We start from the raw sequence: 18,268 nt of genomic DNA on the forward strand, positions 1-18,268 counted from the left end.
ACGGCCCAATATCAAAAAAACAACCCAATCAAAAAATGGGCAGAAGATCTAAATAGACATTTCTCCAAAGAAGACATACAGGTGGCCAACAGGCACATGAAAAGATGCTCAACATCACTATTTATTAGAAAAATGCAAATCAAAACTACAATGAGGTATTACCTCATACCTGTTAGAATGGCCATCATCAAAAAGACAAGAAATAACAAGTGTTGGTGAGAATGTGGAGAAAAAAGAACCCTCCAACACTGCTGGTGGAAACGTAAGTTGGTGCAGCCACTATGGAAAACAGTATGGAGCTTCCTTAAAAAACTAAAAATAGAGCTACCATATGACCCAGCAATCCCACTCCTGGGCATATATCCAGAAAAGAGGAAAACTCTAATTTGAGAAGATAGATGCACCCCAATGTTCATAGCAGCACTATTTACAATAGCCAAGACACGGAAGCAACCCAAATGTCCATCAACAGATGACTGGATAAAGAAGATGTGGTATATAGGTGTAAAGACACACACACACACACACACACACACACACACAATGTAATACTACTCATCCATAGAAAGAATGAAATAATGCCATTTGCAGCAACATGGATGGACCTAGAGATTATCACACTAAGTGAAGTAAGCCAGGCAAAGACAAATACCATATGATATAACTTATAGGTGGAATCTAAAATATGATACAAACGAACTTATTTACAAAAGAAAAATAGACTCACAGACACCGAGAACAAACTTACGATTACCAAAAGGGAGGGGGGGAGGGATAAATTAGGAATTTGGGATTAACATATACACACTACTATATATAAAATAGATAAACAACAAGGACCTACTGTATAGCACAAGGAACTATACTCAGTGTCTTGTAATAACCTATAATGGCAAAGAATTTGAAAAAGAATGTGTGTGTGTGTATCTATATTTATCTGAATCGTTTTGCTGTACACCTGAAACTAACACAACACTGTAAGTCAACCATACTTCAATTGAAAATATCATATTATATTCATAATGACTTTTCCCCTTTAAATACATTTCATATTACATTGTCTATATCTTCCCACATCTATGCATGGGATCCCACATCTACCTCAATCTTTTTAAACTTTTTTTTTAAATACATTTATTTATTTGTTTGTTTATTTATTTATTTATTTTTGGCTGTGTGGGGTCTTTGTTGCTGCACACGGGCTTTCTCTAGTTGCAGCAAGCGGGGTATACTGTTCGTTGTGGTGCACAGGCTTCTCATTGTGGTGGCTTCTCTTGTTGCTGAGCATGGGCTCTAGGCACATGGGCTTCAGTAGTTGTGGCTCACAGGCTCAGTAGTTGTGGCTTGTGGGCTCCAGAGCACAGGCTCACTAGTTGTGGAGCTTGGGCTTAGTTGCTCTGTGGCATGTGGGATCTTCCCGGACCAGGGCTCGAACCCGCGTCCCCTGCATTGGCAGGTGGATTCTTAACCACTGCGCCACCAAGGAAGTCCTACCTCAATCTTTTTAAAGACATACATAGTATTTCATTGTGTGGATGTAGCCTGATTTATTCAGCTAACATGTCATGCGTTAGAAGTTGGGTCATTTCCAATTTTTTTACATTCCCAACAATGATGCAGTGAATATCTCGTCTTTTTGCACTTTGGGGAACATTTTCTGTGGGAGAAACTCCTAGCAGTGGACTTATTAGGTAAATGGATAAGAATATTTTAAATTTTAATAGATAATTGCCAAATTGTGCTTCAAAAAAAGACTGTAGTAAATTTGGGTAATAATTTACGTTCCTACCAAGTGTGTGAAAATGCTTGTTTATCCACATTCACCAACACTGAGAATGATGTCTCTTAAATCTTTGCCAATCTAAAAGGACACCACACACACACACACACACACACACACACACACACACACACACACACGATACAGCTATTTGTGATTATTCTTCAGTGCTCGTTTGTCCATATTCTCTATTTTTCTATTGGTTCTCTTTAAAGACCTCTGTGTAAAGCAGGGAAATCAGTCCTTTGCCCTACGTGTTGCAATTTTTCCTCACTTGTCTTTGTCCTCTGACATTTGACGTTGTGTGGCAGTGTGGGGAGTGGCTACGGCACAGAATCTGAAGGCAGACGGCTAGGTAATCCTCGTTGGTCTCTAATTTACCAGCTCGGTGACCAAGATTCAGTTACTGAACCTCGGGTTCACGGGCTTTTATGAGAATGAAATGAGTTAAACGTGTAGAAAGGGTCCGGCACAGTGCTTAGCATGAAAAAAGTGCTGTGGGGGTATATGCTGTTGTTGTTACTATCTTGTATTCAAATAGCTTTCATTTTTATGCAAAATCAAATTCACTGATCCTTTACGAGTTCTGGATTTCACATCATGCTTAGAAAGACTTTCCTCAGTCTAAGATTAGAAAACTAGCCACCAAGCGCGCCATTTAAAGGAGTCTGTGGGGAGTCCATTTGCAGAATGGATCTCCCCTCCCTAGCCCTCCCCCACTGTGCTCCTTCTAAGTTAATTCGGGATGGTTTTAAAGGGGAGGCCTGCCTGTGTTTCCAACATGTGCAAGGACCAGGGAAGGTAGAAGGCACAGTGCTTTGGGAAACAGATGACAGTAGCTGCCGTTTCATGTCTAAAGGGTGGGCCTGGGCAGGTCACCCCTGCTTCATTAACTAAACCACTTCTGCTTGTCCATAAGTGGCAGCCTCATGCCAAGTTTCTGACCCTAAAGGAATTCATAGTCCAACATGAGAACAGACTAGTCATCAGGCGGAAGGTGTCACTGAAGGCCTGAAGGCCTCGTGGGGCGAAAGCATCCCTGATGGGAGGAGACTCACAGGTTGGCGGCAAGGAGGGGTGCAGAGGACGTTCCCAACACAGGGACAGGATGTCCCATCAAGACTCTGCAGACACACGCCAGACCCTCCCGCTGCCTCTGCCCGCGGCCCGGGGTGTGGTGCTGGAAGGAGGTGGTGAGGTGGAGACCAGCCAGAGGCCAGAGCAAGGAGCCGAGACTAAGACAGGAAATCTGGCTTCTCTCTCAGTTCCAGGACTTAACTTGTCAGATGGTCTTCAGGAAGTGACTTCACTCCTCTGTGCTCATTCGCTCATCCTTAAAATGCAGCCTCAGCTTGTGTCCTTAGGCCGTGCAAGTTCTACGCGATGACACATGCACAAACATTCTGTCCTGTACGACGTAAACATCTGAGGTCCTCGGGCACTTTCTGCTGCTAACTGGTGACTGCAGCTGTTCCTGCCTGGGGGCTTCACTGTGGGTTAGGCCGCTGCTTTCCCTGGGGCTCCGCCCTGCTCCCTGAAGTGGGGCAGCTTCGCAGGGACCCAGGCCTCCACGTTTGCACCCCTTCCTGGTCGCCGGCGTCTCCACCCGACTCTCCTAGTCCTGCTGTTGACCCAGATCAGGGTTCTACTCCGGCACCCTTTAACCCTGACACAGCTCCCACACGTGAAGGGGCTGAGCCTCCTCCCCTGACAGGTTTCGGTAGCAGGTTAGAAACTGCCCGCAGGCACTTCTGGCCTTGTTTTCCTCAGACGCTAGTGTGGGCCCTCTCCATCCCCGGCAATTCCACCATCTGCTCAGATTAAGGGTGAAAGGGCAGCGAGCATCCGGACCTCAACTCCTCTCCACACCGCTAGAGCCCAGCCGACAGCGTCCTCCAGTGGGCGGCAGGGGTTGCCTCAGGAGAGCAGAGTCCTGGAGGTCTGAAGACCACTGCGGAGGGCAGCCCCTGAGCCTGGCACCCACAGTCCAATGTGTAGGGCTCCTTTGCAGGAAGGGCACTTGGTGGGAGTTCAGGAACCTGGGTTCCTGTTTCAGCACTGGCTGGTCATGTGACCTTGGACGGGTCCCCTGCCTTCTCTGGTTCTCGGTTTCCTCTTTGGTAAAAAAGAGGGTCGGGCACAGGGCTGAAACTGATGCCCTGCTGGCAAACAGAAGTGTGCACGGTTGGTTTGGGGCTGAACACCTTAAAGTGAGGCCGGCATTTCCCATGAGAAGAATTTCCTGCCACTTCCACCATGGAAGGCATCTGTGTTTGTGTTCTTTGCTGCTCCCCAGTCCTGGCACTTGGGAAAGGAGCTAGGAGCCTCTGGCCTTTCTGGCACCATTATTTAAGAGAGGCAGAAAATGCCACTGGCCACCAACAGGAAGAGCTAAGTACAGAACCAGATCTGGCAGGTTATCTCACCTCTGGAGGCCAACCTTAACCCAAGATGCAGTGAAGAGTCACTGCGTTTCCCAAGGGCGGTGGTCCTCTTGGTGACAGAAATCCTTAAACCTTTTCCCTGCACTTACTAGCAGACTGGGCTGGCTTCAAGGGGCCTGCTCAGAAGGGTCAGCACCGAGAAAGGGCCCATGCTTGGTTTAATGCCATTACCATCTTAAAATTCTTCATACTTTTTTTTCTTTTTTTTTTTTTCCGCTGCCGTGCGGGATGCAGGATCTTAGTTCCTCGACCAGGGATCAAACCCGTGCCCCCTGGATTGGGAACGTGAAGTCTTAACCACTGGACCACCAGGGTAGTCCCTCCTAATACAGTTTGAACTAGGGGCCCTCAGGTTCATTTTGTACTGGACCTGCCAAGTATTATATGAACACCCACTTTGAAACTTTCACCCGTCTCTCCATTAGGGTACTGGTTCCCAAGGCAGGACTCTGATCTCCAGAGGAAGGACATCCTGAAGGACTCTTCTAGTCCCTCAAGATGAGCTGAGACGGCATACAAGCCCACAAATTCTCCTCCAAACTCCCCAAGTGGGTGGTCTCCTGTTTCCCACTTCATCTGTCTCTCTCACAAGGCACCCACCTCTTTCTGTAACTCATCCCAGACTCCTCACCCCCGGGCTGTGCCCTCTGTACTCTGACTTCCTCAAAACAGAGGATGCTCGATAAACGTCTGTTGACTGAGGAAAGCAAACAGAGCTATCTTCTCAGAACAGGGTGCAGGGCAGTGCACACAGTGGGTGCTCAATCAATGCTGCTGACTCATGCACAGAGCAGGCTGGGGCACTGCACCACATGGCCGTGCCTGTTCTTAGCCAAGGCATCACGTGGACCATCATTCTCTCCCCTTCCGACCTGGTGAGGAAGGAAGGAGAGGCCAGGGTTGCCTGGTACGGAGGTGGAAGGACTATTCCCTACCCACCCCTGGGGTTCCAGTGCCAAAATGCCCTGCAGGAAATGGTATTAAGAACCCTCGACACTCGCAAAGCCCTTTAAAGTTTAAAACCCGCTTTCATTAACTTTCTCCTCAAACTGTCTTGCAAGTCAAGATGAATACTCCAAATACCAACTGTGGGTTGTTGTTCTAACATTTTTTCTTTCACTGAGTATATTCCTGGAGGAAAAATTAGGAAATGCAGTTAAAGCCCAGAGAACAAGGACACCTCAAATCCTAGGGCCTAGAGATGACACTGTTAACATTTTAGTCCATATCTCATGAGATTTATCTCCGTACGTAATATATACCTTTCAAAACAGGATAACACTGTCACTGCTTTGTAATCTTACTATTCCCAGGTTTACAGGAGGCTAACAGAGGTCGCAGGTCATACAGCTGCTAGGGGTAGTGCTGGGGCCTGACTCTGATGCTGGTGTCTGTATCCCTGAACCCGGCTGCTACTCAGACTCCACAGGGGCCGGAGGGGCTGATGGCCATGGGAACGGAGCCCCAGCCAAGAAGGGTTTGCTCGGACTGGGCTTCAGGGAAAACACCCCGAAACTGCCTGGGTGTCCCCCAGCTCAGCACGGGCGGGGCCGGGCCAGGCCCGGTGGCTCAGAGTTCCCACCTCTGCAAATCTGGACTTTGCCTGGCAGTAAACAGTCACAGGGATACGGGGTCAGCTGTCAGGCAGGGGCCCAGAGGGAGCAGGTGTCAGGTGGCAGGATCGGGCCACACAGCAGTGACCCTAGAGAGCAACTGGATATCTGTTGGTGGCCTTGGAGGTCTTGTCTGTTTGTATTTTTAGAAAAAGTGAGGGCACAGCAGTGACCCAGCAACTGCCTCGCTGCCTGGGCAACACGCTGGGCAGTGGAAAGGGGCTTCCAGCCTGAGTCCAGGCTGGTGGCTAAGGGCAGGACTGGCCGCCTCCCTTCCTTCTTTCCCTCCCCCCTCCCTCCCTCCTTCTGAGCTCACACTTCTAGCCAAATACTGAGTTAGGCACTAGAGGAAAGATTTCCTCAGGGCCCTGGCCTTCCACGAAGGTGGCAAAAGAACGAGAGCTGACCAGAGGCTTACAGAACAATAGTGGTCAAGAGCGAGAGCTCTGGCCTCAGACAGACCCAGGTTCAAATCTTGACTCCCCTGTCTCTAGCTGTGTGACCTCAGGCAAGTTGCTTAATCTCTCTGAACCTGCATTTCCCCTCTTAAGGTCTATGAGAAGCAAATGAGATAGTGCATAAACACACTTAGAAGAAGGCCTGGAACCTGGTAAGGGCTGGATAAACGCAGCTATGGAAAGAGAGGCTGTACCTTTGGAAGCATTCTGGAGCTCGGGCTGCCCAGCAGCGTCAGCATCACGGCTGGATCATTCCAGAGGATGCCGTGGGGCCTGGCTGAGAACGGGCCTGGGGCTTTCACGGTCTGGCAGCCTGGCAGCGGCTCAGCCCTTCCACCACACGCTAGCCCCTCACAGTGAAGGAGGGGCCGGCATCCTCTCGTTTTGCCAAAGAGGAGGCTGGGAAGCAGTGGGGTTCTGGGAGCTGCCCGAGGTCACCAGGGAAAGAAATGGCAGCCGGCTCCCAGCCCAGGGCCACCCGTCTGCTGACCTTCATCTCCCCCAGACCCTGGCCCACGACACCAGAGCTGCCTCTCAGGGTGCAGGAGTTGGGGCGGGAAGAGGGGTCTGCTGGGCCTGGCGGGAGAGCGGCTGACTCCTGGGGCTGCGGCGGGGGCAGCAGCAATCCTGGCAGGCAGGCTCTGGGCCGAGAGGGCATCTGACTCAGGGCTGGCCGACCCTGAGGGCTGTTTGCACCTGGCTTTGCTATCTGGGACCCAGTGCCCTGGGGACGCCTCACCATCTTGATCCCACCCGCCCGGAGATGCAGCTGGGCTTCTTCCGGTGAGAACAACAGCATACCCCATCCTCTCTGCCTGCCTGTCTATGCCCGGCCCCTGGCAGTGCCGACCCCAGGGACAGTGGACACACATGCACACACACATGCACACGCGCTGAGGCTGTGATGCGGCACGGAGGGCCGTGTCAGGAGTGGACGCACCTATGGAAGACAGGCCCTTTCCTGCACCCACAGAGGGCTCCATGTAAGAGGTCCAGCCAGGGAGCACAGCTCACAGTGGTCCTCCCTCCTCAGCCCATGGTGAATGAATACAGGGGTGCCAGAGCCATCGTTGGCTCGTCAGGCTGGGTGCCGGACTCTGGGATACAGCCATGAGCAAGACGGATAAAGTCCTTGTTTCCGTAAAGCTTATCTACTGGGGTGGGACTGAAAAGGTCTTTTTATCTCCCTTATGCTTCCCCCTTTATGCACTTGATGCTCTACTAATCCTTGTCATTTTAGGGGATTAGGCGAACAGGGGTGTCGGGAAGGCGGCGATCGTGGTATCCTCGCTGCCCAGCACATGCTAGGAGCGGAGAACACATAGGATGTTGGCAGGTCTGCGCACGGCTGGGTGGGGTGGGAAATTCACCACCTTCCCTTTTCCCATCTCCGTGACAGATGTGATCTCCCGATGAGGTGTGCTCCCCTGGACTGAAGCCAGGGACTGTCGGCACAACGCTCACTGCTTCTCATTCTAATTGCCCGAGGTTCCAAGGAAGTAACGCTCGCCTTTTGCAAACACATCCTCTCGTGGGAACGTACAAAACTCACACGCACCGTCGCGTAGAATGTTGGTATTTTGCTTTACGATGAATTGTTCCACGTCGTTTTCACTTACCCATGTGTAGGCTTCCTATCTGGACACAGGTTCCGCCGCAAAATCTAAGGTTCTACAAAACCAAGGAAGGCTCAGTAAATGTTTGAGTGAAGACACGAAGAGGGTCTAAGGATAAACGTGTCAGGACCTGTAAAAAGGCACGCGGTGGGCATGACTCGGCACTGGGGACGGGAGCTGCTGGCATGTGCGGCTGGGGCCAAACGAATAAATTGGTTTTATTCGCCATTCAGTGGGGAGGTCTGGAGAGATGCCCTCTGCATCCTTCAGGGTCCACCTCTGAGGGGTTTCAGGACCTACGCTTCCAGGGACTAAAGACTGTAGTGGTTAAGGACACAGGCTCTTTGGAACTTCCCTGGTGGTCCAGTGGTTAAGACTGTGCTTCCACTGCGGAGGGTTCGGGTTTGATCCCTGGTTGGGGAACTAAGATCCTATATACTGTGTGGCACGGCCAGAAAAAAAACAAAAAACACAGGCTCCAGAACCTGCCTGGGTTCAAATCCCAACTCTAACAACAGCTGGGTGATCCCAGGCAAAAGTACTGAACTGTTCTAAGCCTTGACCTTCTCATCTGTAAAACAGGTGTTGTTAAAAGAACTCAGTGACAGCCGATGGAAGTGTCTAGCACGGAGCTTAGAAGATGGTAAGCATGTGAGGCGTTGGTGACGAGCTCAGTGTGGCAGTGCAATGTAGACCAATGGCCCTCACACTTGAGGTGCATCAGACTCCCCTGAAGGCTTGTTAAAACACAGAGGGCTGGGTACCACCCCGAGTTTCTGATTCAGCAGGTCTAGGGTAGAATCTGAGAATCTGCATTTCCAACAAGTTCCCAGGTGATGCTGCAGTTGCTGCTTTAGGGACCATACTTTGAGAACCACTGGTCTAGAGAAGGGAGAACTCAGGCGTAGGATTTGGGAGCTGGGACCATCCCGCAGTGTCTGGTGACTTTGGGCAGTTAATCTCTTCGAGCCTCAATGTCTTTGCTTGTAAAATGGGACTCTTAATATCCACTTCACAGGAATTCCCTGGCGGTCCAGCGGTTAGGACTCTGGGCTTTCACTGCTGAGGGCCTGGGTTCAATTCCTGGTCGGGGAACTAAGATCCTGCAAGTTTCTCAGTGTGGCCAAAAAAAACCCCAAACAAACAAAAAAACCAACTTCATGGGGTCATGCCTGGCATACAGCATTCTCAGTATTTAGCTCAGTTTGTTGGCCCCTGAAGGATGGGTAGGATTACCATGAGCAGAGATGGGTCAGGCGGGCTTGCGGGACGCTGCTGAGAACCCCAAAGCCCAGAGCAAAGTGCCGGATGGATCTGGAAGCCCCAGAGCAATGTGCTAATTCGGAAAGAACTCGTTTTCCAATTCTATGGAAGTTTCTATGTGGCAAATCCACAATTAACTTTGGACCCTGACCCAGATGGCTGACAAGGTAACCTAAGAAAAAGGAAGCAGCCCCACGGGGTTCCTATCACAGGCTCCGCGCCTTCCCGACCCTGCCTGCCCACTCTGCTCCCGCGTGTCCACGGCCCCCTTTTGTCAGAGAGAAAGCCTGTCACCTCTGGACTCACAGGGGGATCAAAATCCCTGGGGCCCCTGGCCAGGCCGGGCTGCCCCAGGGCCCACGCAACCGTGTGCTCCTGGGGCAGGGCTGGCGCCTCGCAAGACTGCGCCCAGGGCTCAGAGGAGATTTCTGGGCCAGTTTGGTGTTATGACGGGAACAGCACGCAGACACCCCATCCGCGGTGGATCAGAGCCTGTTGACATTTAAGGGCGAGACCCATTGCTCTTGGCATGGGAACGCTGCAGGCTGAGTGCCTCAGGGGTCCGGGCCTTGGCAGGCTTTGGCCTGAAGACCAGTGACAGCAGCCGGCCTGAGTCACTGGTTCCGAGGCAGGATACCCGGGGAAAAAGGGCTCTCCCTGGACCAGGGGCACAGATTCACTGTCCAAACAGCACGCTCCTCACCCAGCAGTCCTTGGGCCTGAAATCCCACCCTCAGAGATCCATTGTTTGGTCTTTTTCAAAAAAACTCTTTGAAGTAACTCTTTCATATAAAAAATTCAATGCTGTGCTCGTTTACTGGGCATTCAATGTGGGCAAATCACTGAGCCTGGCACCGTGGAGACCCAGGAATACGGAAGATGGATCCCCCACAGGAAAGCAGGTGGCTGGAGGGGCCACCTGGAGGGCTCCGAACACAGCCCAGGGTCTAGAAGGGAGGGCCGGCCTCCCAGGGGGCATGGGGAAGAAAGGCCTTTAGTCCTGGAGGGGGCAGGAGCAGGTGGAAGGCTGGGGCTTCAGGGAACAGTGAGTCAGGCGGTACGGCCCCGTAAGGAGGGTGAGCCCTCAGCCCCTCCAGGGAGGGCAGAGGAGCAGGACACCAGCTGGAGACGCAGGTGAAAGCCAGCTCGGGGGGTCTGCACAGCAGGGACCGTGGGGACCCAGTGTAGGTGGGCTTGTCTGAGAACTTCCCTCCCTGGGAGATGGGCCTGCAGCAGCTTGAAGGGGAGCGTCCCCCAGGTGACAGGTGAAGAGACAGGTTCCCGGATGGGTAGAGAAGGGTTTCAAAGACCAGGGGTGCTGCTGAGAAGACAAACCTTCGGAATGTGGGCTGGGTTGGGCTGAGTCAGCACCTAGTACTTAAATGCCTCTAGGCCCACAGGTGGGAGTGTGGTCCTGCGTAGGAGAGTTTTCTCTCTCACCTCATCCTCGTTCTAAGGCTTCACAGCTTTCACAGGACATTCACCCACATCACCTCGCTGATCTTTTTAACCGCACTTTGGGCTAAACAGGGCATATTATTCCCATTTCACACATGGAGAAGCTAAGGCCTAGGTGAGCTGAAGTTATAAATTCTGCTTTATAGGAACCACTGGCCTTTTGGGGTGCATATTCGTTTCTGTTTTATTTATTTATTTATTTACTATTTATTTTTAGATAGTTCAAACATTTACATGAGTCAAAATTCAAAATGTCCGGATGAAAGCTTCTCTGTCAACCCTATTCTTCCAGCTGCCCGGGTCACCTCTTACCAGTTTGAACTCAAGTCTTTTGACTATGGGTGTAGGGCCCTTTCTGCCGCAGTGGGGCAGGGGCTCAGGACACAGCCCCCCTGTAGATTCAGGAAAGCCCAACATAAGTGCCACCCCAGGAGGGGTGTTATACCTCCTCTGACAAGTGTCCATTTGGTCTTCTTTCATCTGAGGCCACATAAGTCTATCTTTAGAGCCTAAACTCCTTGAAGGCAGGGAGTCTATCTTCAACTTCTGGGAGGTCATAGAGTAGGGGTTAAAATTAGAGGCTCTGGCATATAGAGAACAGGGATAAAAACTGTGCTGTGGGACAAGTTACTTAGGCTCTCTGAGGCTCTGTTTTTTCAGCTACGATAAGGATGCCCTCACCAACTTCACGGGGCTGTGTGGGGACTGGATAAGATGACTTACGTCCCGTGTTTAGCTGTGTGTCAGGCACAAGGTCTGTAATCTGTAACTGGGAACTGCCGTCGTTCCCAGTGTTCTGGGGCCCGTGTGTGTCTGCAGCATGACAGACCCGGGCACCCTTTCACACTTAATCCTGACAGAGAATCAGGGATCTCAGGCAAATCGGCACAGTAGGTCCCTCAAATCCATGTATCTGAACCAATCGCTCACTCTTCCTGGGCTGGGATCTGCCCTTCCCGTCTGTGAAACCAGCCCTCCAAAGGCCGGCTCTTCACTGTCTCCTTTCAGGTGGTTTTTCTGGGGAGTCGGGCATTTTGACAGAGGGCCTGACAGTCCACGGCTCCTCTGGGCCTATTTTGTCTAATGCCCTGAGTCTGAGCTGATACACGGGGAAGCTGCCATATGGCTTTTCTCAGGGCTGACAGGAATGACTCACTGGAGGGTCACCCCTGCACTGGAGCTGCCGAGGGCAAGTGACTCATGGCCTCTGCCTCTCGGAAGCCATGTCCTCGGCCCCTGAGACTACAGGCAGAGGAGGGGGCTTCCCCGCTCCTAGATCGCTCTGGGCTGGAAGGGAGCCAAGAAATCATTTATCCCACCTCCCTCATCTCGCAGATAAGGGAAACTGGTGGTGGGAACAGGCACACAGCCAGCTGGTTGCAGGAGTAGGATCTGTACCTGCCGTGACTTCTGTCGTTCCCTCTGGGCTGCGGCAGATCCCCACCCCTGGGCCTTCCAACCACAGCGCCCTCACTCCTGCCTTGGGCTCCAGGTCCTAAACACTCTGAGCAGTGGATCCCATGGCTTTTTGGTAGGACAGTTACTTACCCCTTTGGAAGAACATCCCTGGAATCTTGTTTCCAAGAAAGGGCAGAATGATCTGTTGGAGCTGGTGTTCCCACGGACCTTAGGGTCAATAAACAATATAAAACTGTGTTTACTTTTCTCTTAAAAGAGGCATTCCTTTCCCATCCAACTCAAGTTTTGTCAAGAAACAAAAATATAGGCCAGCAAGGATTAAGGGATAAATAATTGTCTGGCAGAACAATGGAGCAATCCATGACTTCAAGGGATGGAATCCACACCAGCCTTGGGAGCTGGGACTTGGCAAGCAAGCCAGAGCCCGGGAACAGGGAAGTCTGAGCGGGACGGAGGGCAGGGCGAGGAAAAGGGAGGGAAACGGCTGTGCTGGGGCAGGGCCAGGCGGGGGGCGACTCGGGGGACCCGGGGAGGGGTCTGTGGTGTCATCCCACCCCATCTCCAAACCCAGGTGCTCTTGCCGCCCAGAACCCCGGAGCCCGGACTTCCTATCAGCAGGGCCCTGCCTAGGCGCTCAGCTGCCGCGGGTGGGCAGGTTGAGGGGCGCGCGCATCTCCAGCAGGGGCTCGTCTCAGGCTTGGCGCCCCGCTCTCCTGGAGGAACAGTGCAGGGCGGGGGTGGGGGCCTGAGACGTAGACACAGAGGGTCAGGGGTCACGGCAAGACGCACTTCAGACGGGAAGAGTACGAGGCTCGGAGTTCTCTTTGCTTTGGGGAGGAGCCCGCTCACTCGGCCTCCAGAAAGGGATCTCCCCGGTTTGTGGATGTGGAAACTGAGGCCCAAACTGGGAGGCCCAGAGCCGGGGGTCCCGGCCGCCAGCCCCCGGCCCACGCCCGGAGGAGTCAGACGACGACAGGGGTCTGGGGAGGCCCGCGCGCTCCGCAGACCCCCGGGCGCAAGGGGCGGACCCCGCGGAGCCGCCGGTAGTCCCGGGTGGGAAGGGGCCGGGTGGGGAGGGCGCGGGCGGAGGAACTGAAGTGACTCAGGCCGGTTCTCAGGCCGGGCCTTTGTTCCCGGGACGCCGACCTTAAAGGGCCAGCGCCCGAGGCAGAAGCGCGCCCGGCGGCCTCCCTCCGCCCCCACTCCCACTCCTCCTGGGGTCGCTCCTGGGCTCCGGGCTGTCGGCAGAAAGTGGGGCGTCCTGCAGGATTCAGGGGTTCATCCAATCGAATCCTCAGGCCATAAGGGAGGGCCCTCAGGTCATTTCAATCATCCCTCTGCCTCAGGGCAGGGCTGCACCTAAAGTGGCTCAGGGGGATTAAGAAAACCCTTTTCCTGCTTTTTAAAGATACTGCCACGGGGCGACCCCTTTCTAGGCAGCGTCTCCCAGGGTCTCCCAGCCATCTGTCTTCTAACCAAGTCCCCACCCTGCAGGGTGACCCACCCACGCAGTCCCCAATATCAGGACTGGATCATTTGCACCCTCATTTGACACGCTTGGTGGGTTTTAGGCCGGCCTGTGCAGACCTGTGAACGGGCTCCCGTCCCGGGCCTCCACGGGGTCCAGGTTTCACACCAGTCCTGTCCTGTCCGAGGATCCCTCGCCACTACACCCCCCAACGCCGCGCTGCTGGTACCAAAGTTGCTCCTACGGGCCCTGAGCGCCACCACGCGGACACGGGAGAACGGTGCCCTGGGGGACTTACAGGGGCCCCTGAGAGCTTCCTGCCACCACTCTCAGTTATAAAGCAGCCTGAACTGGCGCAAATCAAAATAAAAGCAGGCCCTAAATTAAAGAGGAGAGGATGAGGCCTGTCCCCTCCTGTGCTCCTGGGAACCCACATCCTCTGTGAAGCGATGGCCCTGAGATCACTTAACAACCAACGCCCATCAGGTCTGTTAAAACCTAGGAACAGCCGTTGTTGCTGAGGCTCTGGAAGACCCGTGCCCGTGATACCCACCTCTGCTACCCCTGCCTCCACTCCCTCTCTGCTGGATGCTCAAAAACAAAACAAAACAACGAAACACCCCTAGAGGTTGGGATTGATGGTTTCGCCCACTGTTCCTATGCAACTTTTCAGAGAAGGGGGTCTCTCCCTGAAGCTTTCTTAGTAATTTCACAGTTTATCAGGTCTTGGACTTAGAGCCGGGTTGGGAAGGAGGAGAAAGTGCAAAGCTCGTCACTATGGGCAAACTGGAGGTGGGGGGCGGAACAGCGGCAAAGAAGCCCCAGCTCAGAGCTGTGCCCGGCAGAGGCCTCTGCGTCGTGGAGAGAGCCGGGGGCTGCCCCGTGGACTCATTCTCCTTGTGAGGGCATTTTATACCCAGAACAAAGATTTACCAGGTAAGCTAGGACCACAGGCTGTAGCCTCAGGGCCGACAGGGACAGTGTGGGCTTCGTCGGGTATTGGCCTTGGGATCCCTGGCCCTAACCAACCAGGCCAGCCAGCTCCAGACAAGCCCAGAATCCAAAAGGGGCAACCAGAGCTCTCTGAGACCTGCCCCATCCAACCACCCGCGCACCCGCCCGCTCAACAGACATCCCACCCAGGCTGTAGCATCTCCGAGACCTCCCTTCCTCTCCTTTCTCACCCCCATTCTCCTTCATTTCCTTGACAGCCTGACCCTAAATCAAGACCATAACCTTTCAACGGGTCTCCCTGTCTCTGGGCCCTCATGAGCCGCTGCATCCCAGGCGCCATATACTAAATGAATCTCCCTGAAACCTACCCAGGTTCTCTTGAGTGACGGCAGGGTTGCCTACACCATCCAGTCTGAATTTCTTGGTCCAGCGCAGAGGCCCACGCCACAGGCACTGCATCGTGACTCTCTCTTTCAGAGTGAGCGACTGCTCAAGAAGAGCTTCGTTTTAATACTTCAAAATCAAATCAAATGTAAATTATGCTTCAATAAATTCTCACCGAAAAGTAATACAAAAACAAACGAAGAGCCTTTGGCCAGTATGTTTTGCTGTGTGCGTGCGTGTGGGCACACAGACGTGTGCCCGAGCAGGGCTGCGGCTCCAGAGCTCCCCGCGAGGGCCGGGTGGGACCCACAGGCAGCTCCTGTTCCATTTGTGAAGCTCTGCACCCCACCTCGGGGCCGCATCGTTCTGGAAGAAGAGGTGCCTTTTCCTTCTCCAGCCAGGCCTCCGAGCTGAGACGCTTTCCTCTTGGGAAAAGAGCCGCCCAAGGCCAGGCCTGGCCCAGGTAAGATGGCGAATAAAATGAGGACTGCTCGTTTACAAGCAGCCCAGGCTCCTCCCTTTCGATGTGTGAAGGTGTGAGGCAGAGTGACCCTCCATGAAATAGAAATTACAACACAGCATCATTTCCAAGTTCAAACGCACATAAGGGTTTTCTAGCCCACCTCTTTATTCTCTCAGACCACAGCACCGAGAAGGGGGTTACCTGCCCTCGTTTCCCACCTGGTGAGGGGAGACCTTTAAAACTCCACTCCTCTTCCCAGCCTCTCAACCACTTTCCTTCCGGAGCCTCCCAGGTAAGCCTGTGTTTTGTCCCCTACAGCCTGGGAACGCCAGCCCCAGGAGGAGCCCACCCATCAACCTGAACCACTATGCCACCGAGAAGAGCGTGGCAGAGAGCATGCTGGACGTGGCCCTCTTTGTGTCTAACGCCACGCAGCTGAAAGCGGTGCTGGAGCAGGGGCCGTCCTCTCATCACTACACCACCCTCGTCACCCTCATCAGCATCTCTCTGCTTCTGCAGGTGGTCATTGGAATCCTCCTCATGGTCATTGGTGAGGAGCCCAGGCCTAGAGTTGGCCTCGGGGTGGGGGGGTGCCCCCCCCCGGTGGGAAGAAAAGCCTAAGTGCCTCCCTGTCACACCCTGCATTTGCACAGGCCACCTTCTCAGCCATAAGCTGCTGTTAGCCCTGTGCACCTTCAAATGCCCAAGTAACAACCACACAGTGCAGGCAGGCACCCTGTCCCACCTCCTGGTATCCCATCTAGTGGCCACTCCATAATACCTGCTGAATGACTGTGCTCACTAACTCATAGCAGCGTGCCTTTGAGCCTCTTGTGCGAGCGTGCATCCCTACCCTTAGAAGACCCAGTATAACTTTGCAAATCCCGGCTCTATTGAGTACCACATGGATAGCCCACACTGGTCAGTTGGGGAGAAAGCAGCTCAGCACAATGGCTGCCACCTCCCTTGATCTCTGAGGGACCAGACTGTCTCTGGACTCTAGCAGCTGTGGTGGGGGAAGCTCCACGCTGTGGCCACCGCCCCCCCGCAGACACTTACCTGCCACTCCCCCTTCTCCACAGCTCGACTGAACCTCAACGAGGTAGAAAAGCAGTGGCGACTAAACCAGCTCAACAATGCAGCCGCCACCTTGGTCTCCATCACCGTCGTCATCAACGTCTTCATCAAGGCCTTCGGGGCACATAAGACTGGGTTCCTGGCTGCCAGGACCTCAAGGACCCCTCTCTGAACACAGCCTAGAAGGCAGGTGAGGGAGGATGGGAGGTCCCCAGGTGGCGCTTCTCACCTCTGGGGCTTTGGGCTGGGAGAGAGAGAGCCTTGCCAAGCAAAAGGGGAAGACCTGGGGCAGGGACGGGCTCTTGGAGAAGAGCTTGGCTTGGGACTCCCCAAGGTCCCCTTGTGCTCTCTCTTCTTAGGCTGGGCTTCTCTCCAGCCTGGGCTGGGTGGAGGCTGTGGTTAGTGGGGGGAAGAGGGAGATGTGGGTTTTCTCTTTGGCACCGTCCAGCAGCCCCTACAGCTCCAATCGTGGTCCACGGGCCAGCAGCGTCAACAAAACCACTGGGAACTGGCCGGCAGTGCAGAGCCTCAGGCCCCGCTTCAGATTCAGATCTGAACCCGTACCTGCGTCCTGAGAAGCCTGCCAGGGCAATCGTGGGACACTTAAGCCTGAGGCACTGGTCTGACCTGCCCTCCTCACCATCTCTCTGCTTCCCTACAGGTTCTGGGCCGGCCACTGCTTCCTGCTCTCTCCCCCGCTGATCTGCCAGGCTGATGGGCACAGTCCACAGCCCCTGGGAGAGCTCCTGGAAGGGCAACGTAGATACCCTTGCTTCCTACCCTCGGCCCTGGAACAAAGATGGGCCCTTTTATCAGCTTAAGTGAACTCATCTCGGCCTGGTGTCCTGAGCTCGGACTGGGGTACCACCCACCTTCCTCCTGGCAGCATCTCCTGTACCTCAGGCATGCATACCGAAGGCTGGGCCTGCCCAGCTTAAGGACTTTGGTTCTGACCCCACCCCATTCCTCCGCTCTGCTCCAGGCCTGTTTTCCCTTTCTGTGGGATGGAATGATTTCTCTTCATAAAGGTTTCTGCAAATCCACTGTGAGTCAGTTTTTACGTCTTCAGTTGGGGAGGCTGGAGCACCCGGGCTGCTCTCTCCGTGTCCTAGAAACGGCTCAAAGGAGCAAGCCCTAGCCCGGAGGGAGAAGAGGCTTTTAAGTCATTCCCTCTCCTCTGGGTCCTGCTGAGTCAAATTTCCCGGCCTAGTGCCTTGGGCTAATTACCATCTGCTGCGTCAGTGGCAGACGAGTCATTTCTGGATTGGTGTGTGTACGCATGGTGCTTTTTGAGAACCTACTACAGGCTGCCCCAGCTTTCATAGCAGCATCTTCTCTTGGGCATGAGTTTAAGGAATACAAACTAATTTTGATCTCTGCCTAGACCAAATATGACTAGGACAGTACCTTTGTACCTGTAAAGCAGCAACAGGGCATCCCCAGCTCAAACAGAAATGACTTTTAGATTGTCTGCTCTTTTATTTTTATTTATTTATTTTAACATTTTATTTATTTATTTGGCTGCGTCGGGTCTTAGCTGCGGCACGCAGGATCTTCATTGCGGCGCGCGGGCTGCTCTCTAGTTGTGGCACGCGGGCTCCAGAGCCCGTGGGCTGACTAGTTGCAGCACGTGGGCTTAGTTGCCCCGTGGCATGTGGGATCTTAGTTCCCCGACCAGGGATCGAACCCGCGTCCCCTGCGTTGCAAGGTGGATTCTTAACCACTGGACCACCCAGGAAGTCCCTATCTGCTCTTTTAGAATAAGCCACACCTCAGTTTCTCTCCACTGTTTACCCAGCCATCCTGTGTCCACCATCCTTTCTCAACTGAAACCACCAACCTCCATGAATCTAGCGCTCAGAAAATGCTCC

At 53.5% G+C, this 18,268-nt stretch overlaps 1 protein-coding gene and 1 long non-coding RNA gene across 3 annotated transcripts in view; one reads left to right on the forward strand and one right to left on the reverse strand.

Moving 5' to 3' along the window:
- LOC309829963 overlaps positions 1-13,109 on the reverse strand; it is a 114,717-nt gene extending 101,608 nt beyond the window's left edge. For both annotated transcript variants that reach the window (XR_014297446.1, XR_014297447.1), the window contains exons 1-3: positions 12,841-13,109; positions 12,181-12,258; positions 7,915-7,966 (exon numbers count right to left, since the gene is read on the reverse strand). This is a non-coding gene — a long non-coding RNA (uncharacterized lncRNA). The remainder of the gene's footprint in view (positions 1-7,914; positions 7,967-12,180; positions 12,259-12,840) is intronic.
- Positions 13,110-15,638: 2,529 nt separating this feature from the next.
- Positions 15,639-16,569, forward strand: NINJ2 (ninjurin 2; the record flags this gene model as incomplete). The annotated part of the gene is made up of 2 exons (XM_082666305.1): positions 15,639-15,870; positions 16,403-16,569. Exons 1-2 carry the CDS (start codon positions 15,717-15,719, stop codon positions 16,567-16,569), a joined length of 321 nt encoding a protein of 106 aa, XP_082522431.1. The 5' UTR covers positions 15,639-15,716.
- Positions 16,570-18,268: the final 1,699 nt, after the last annotated feature.

The sequence above is a fragment of the Grampus griseus genome, assembly GCF_964374135.1.
Source record: "Grampus griseus genome assembly, chromosome: 11".
Taxonomy (NCBI): Eukaryota; Metazoa; Chordata; class Mammalia; order Artiodactyla; family Delphinidae; genus Grampus; species Grampus griseus.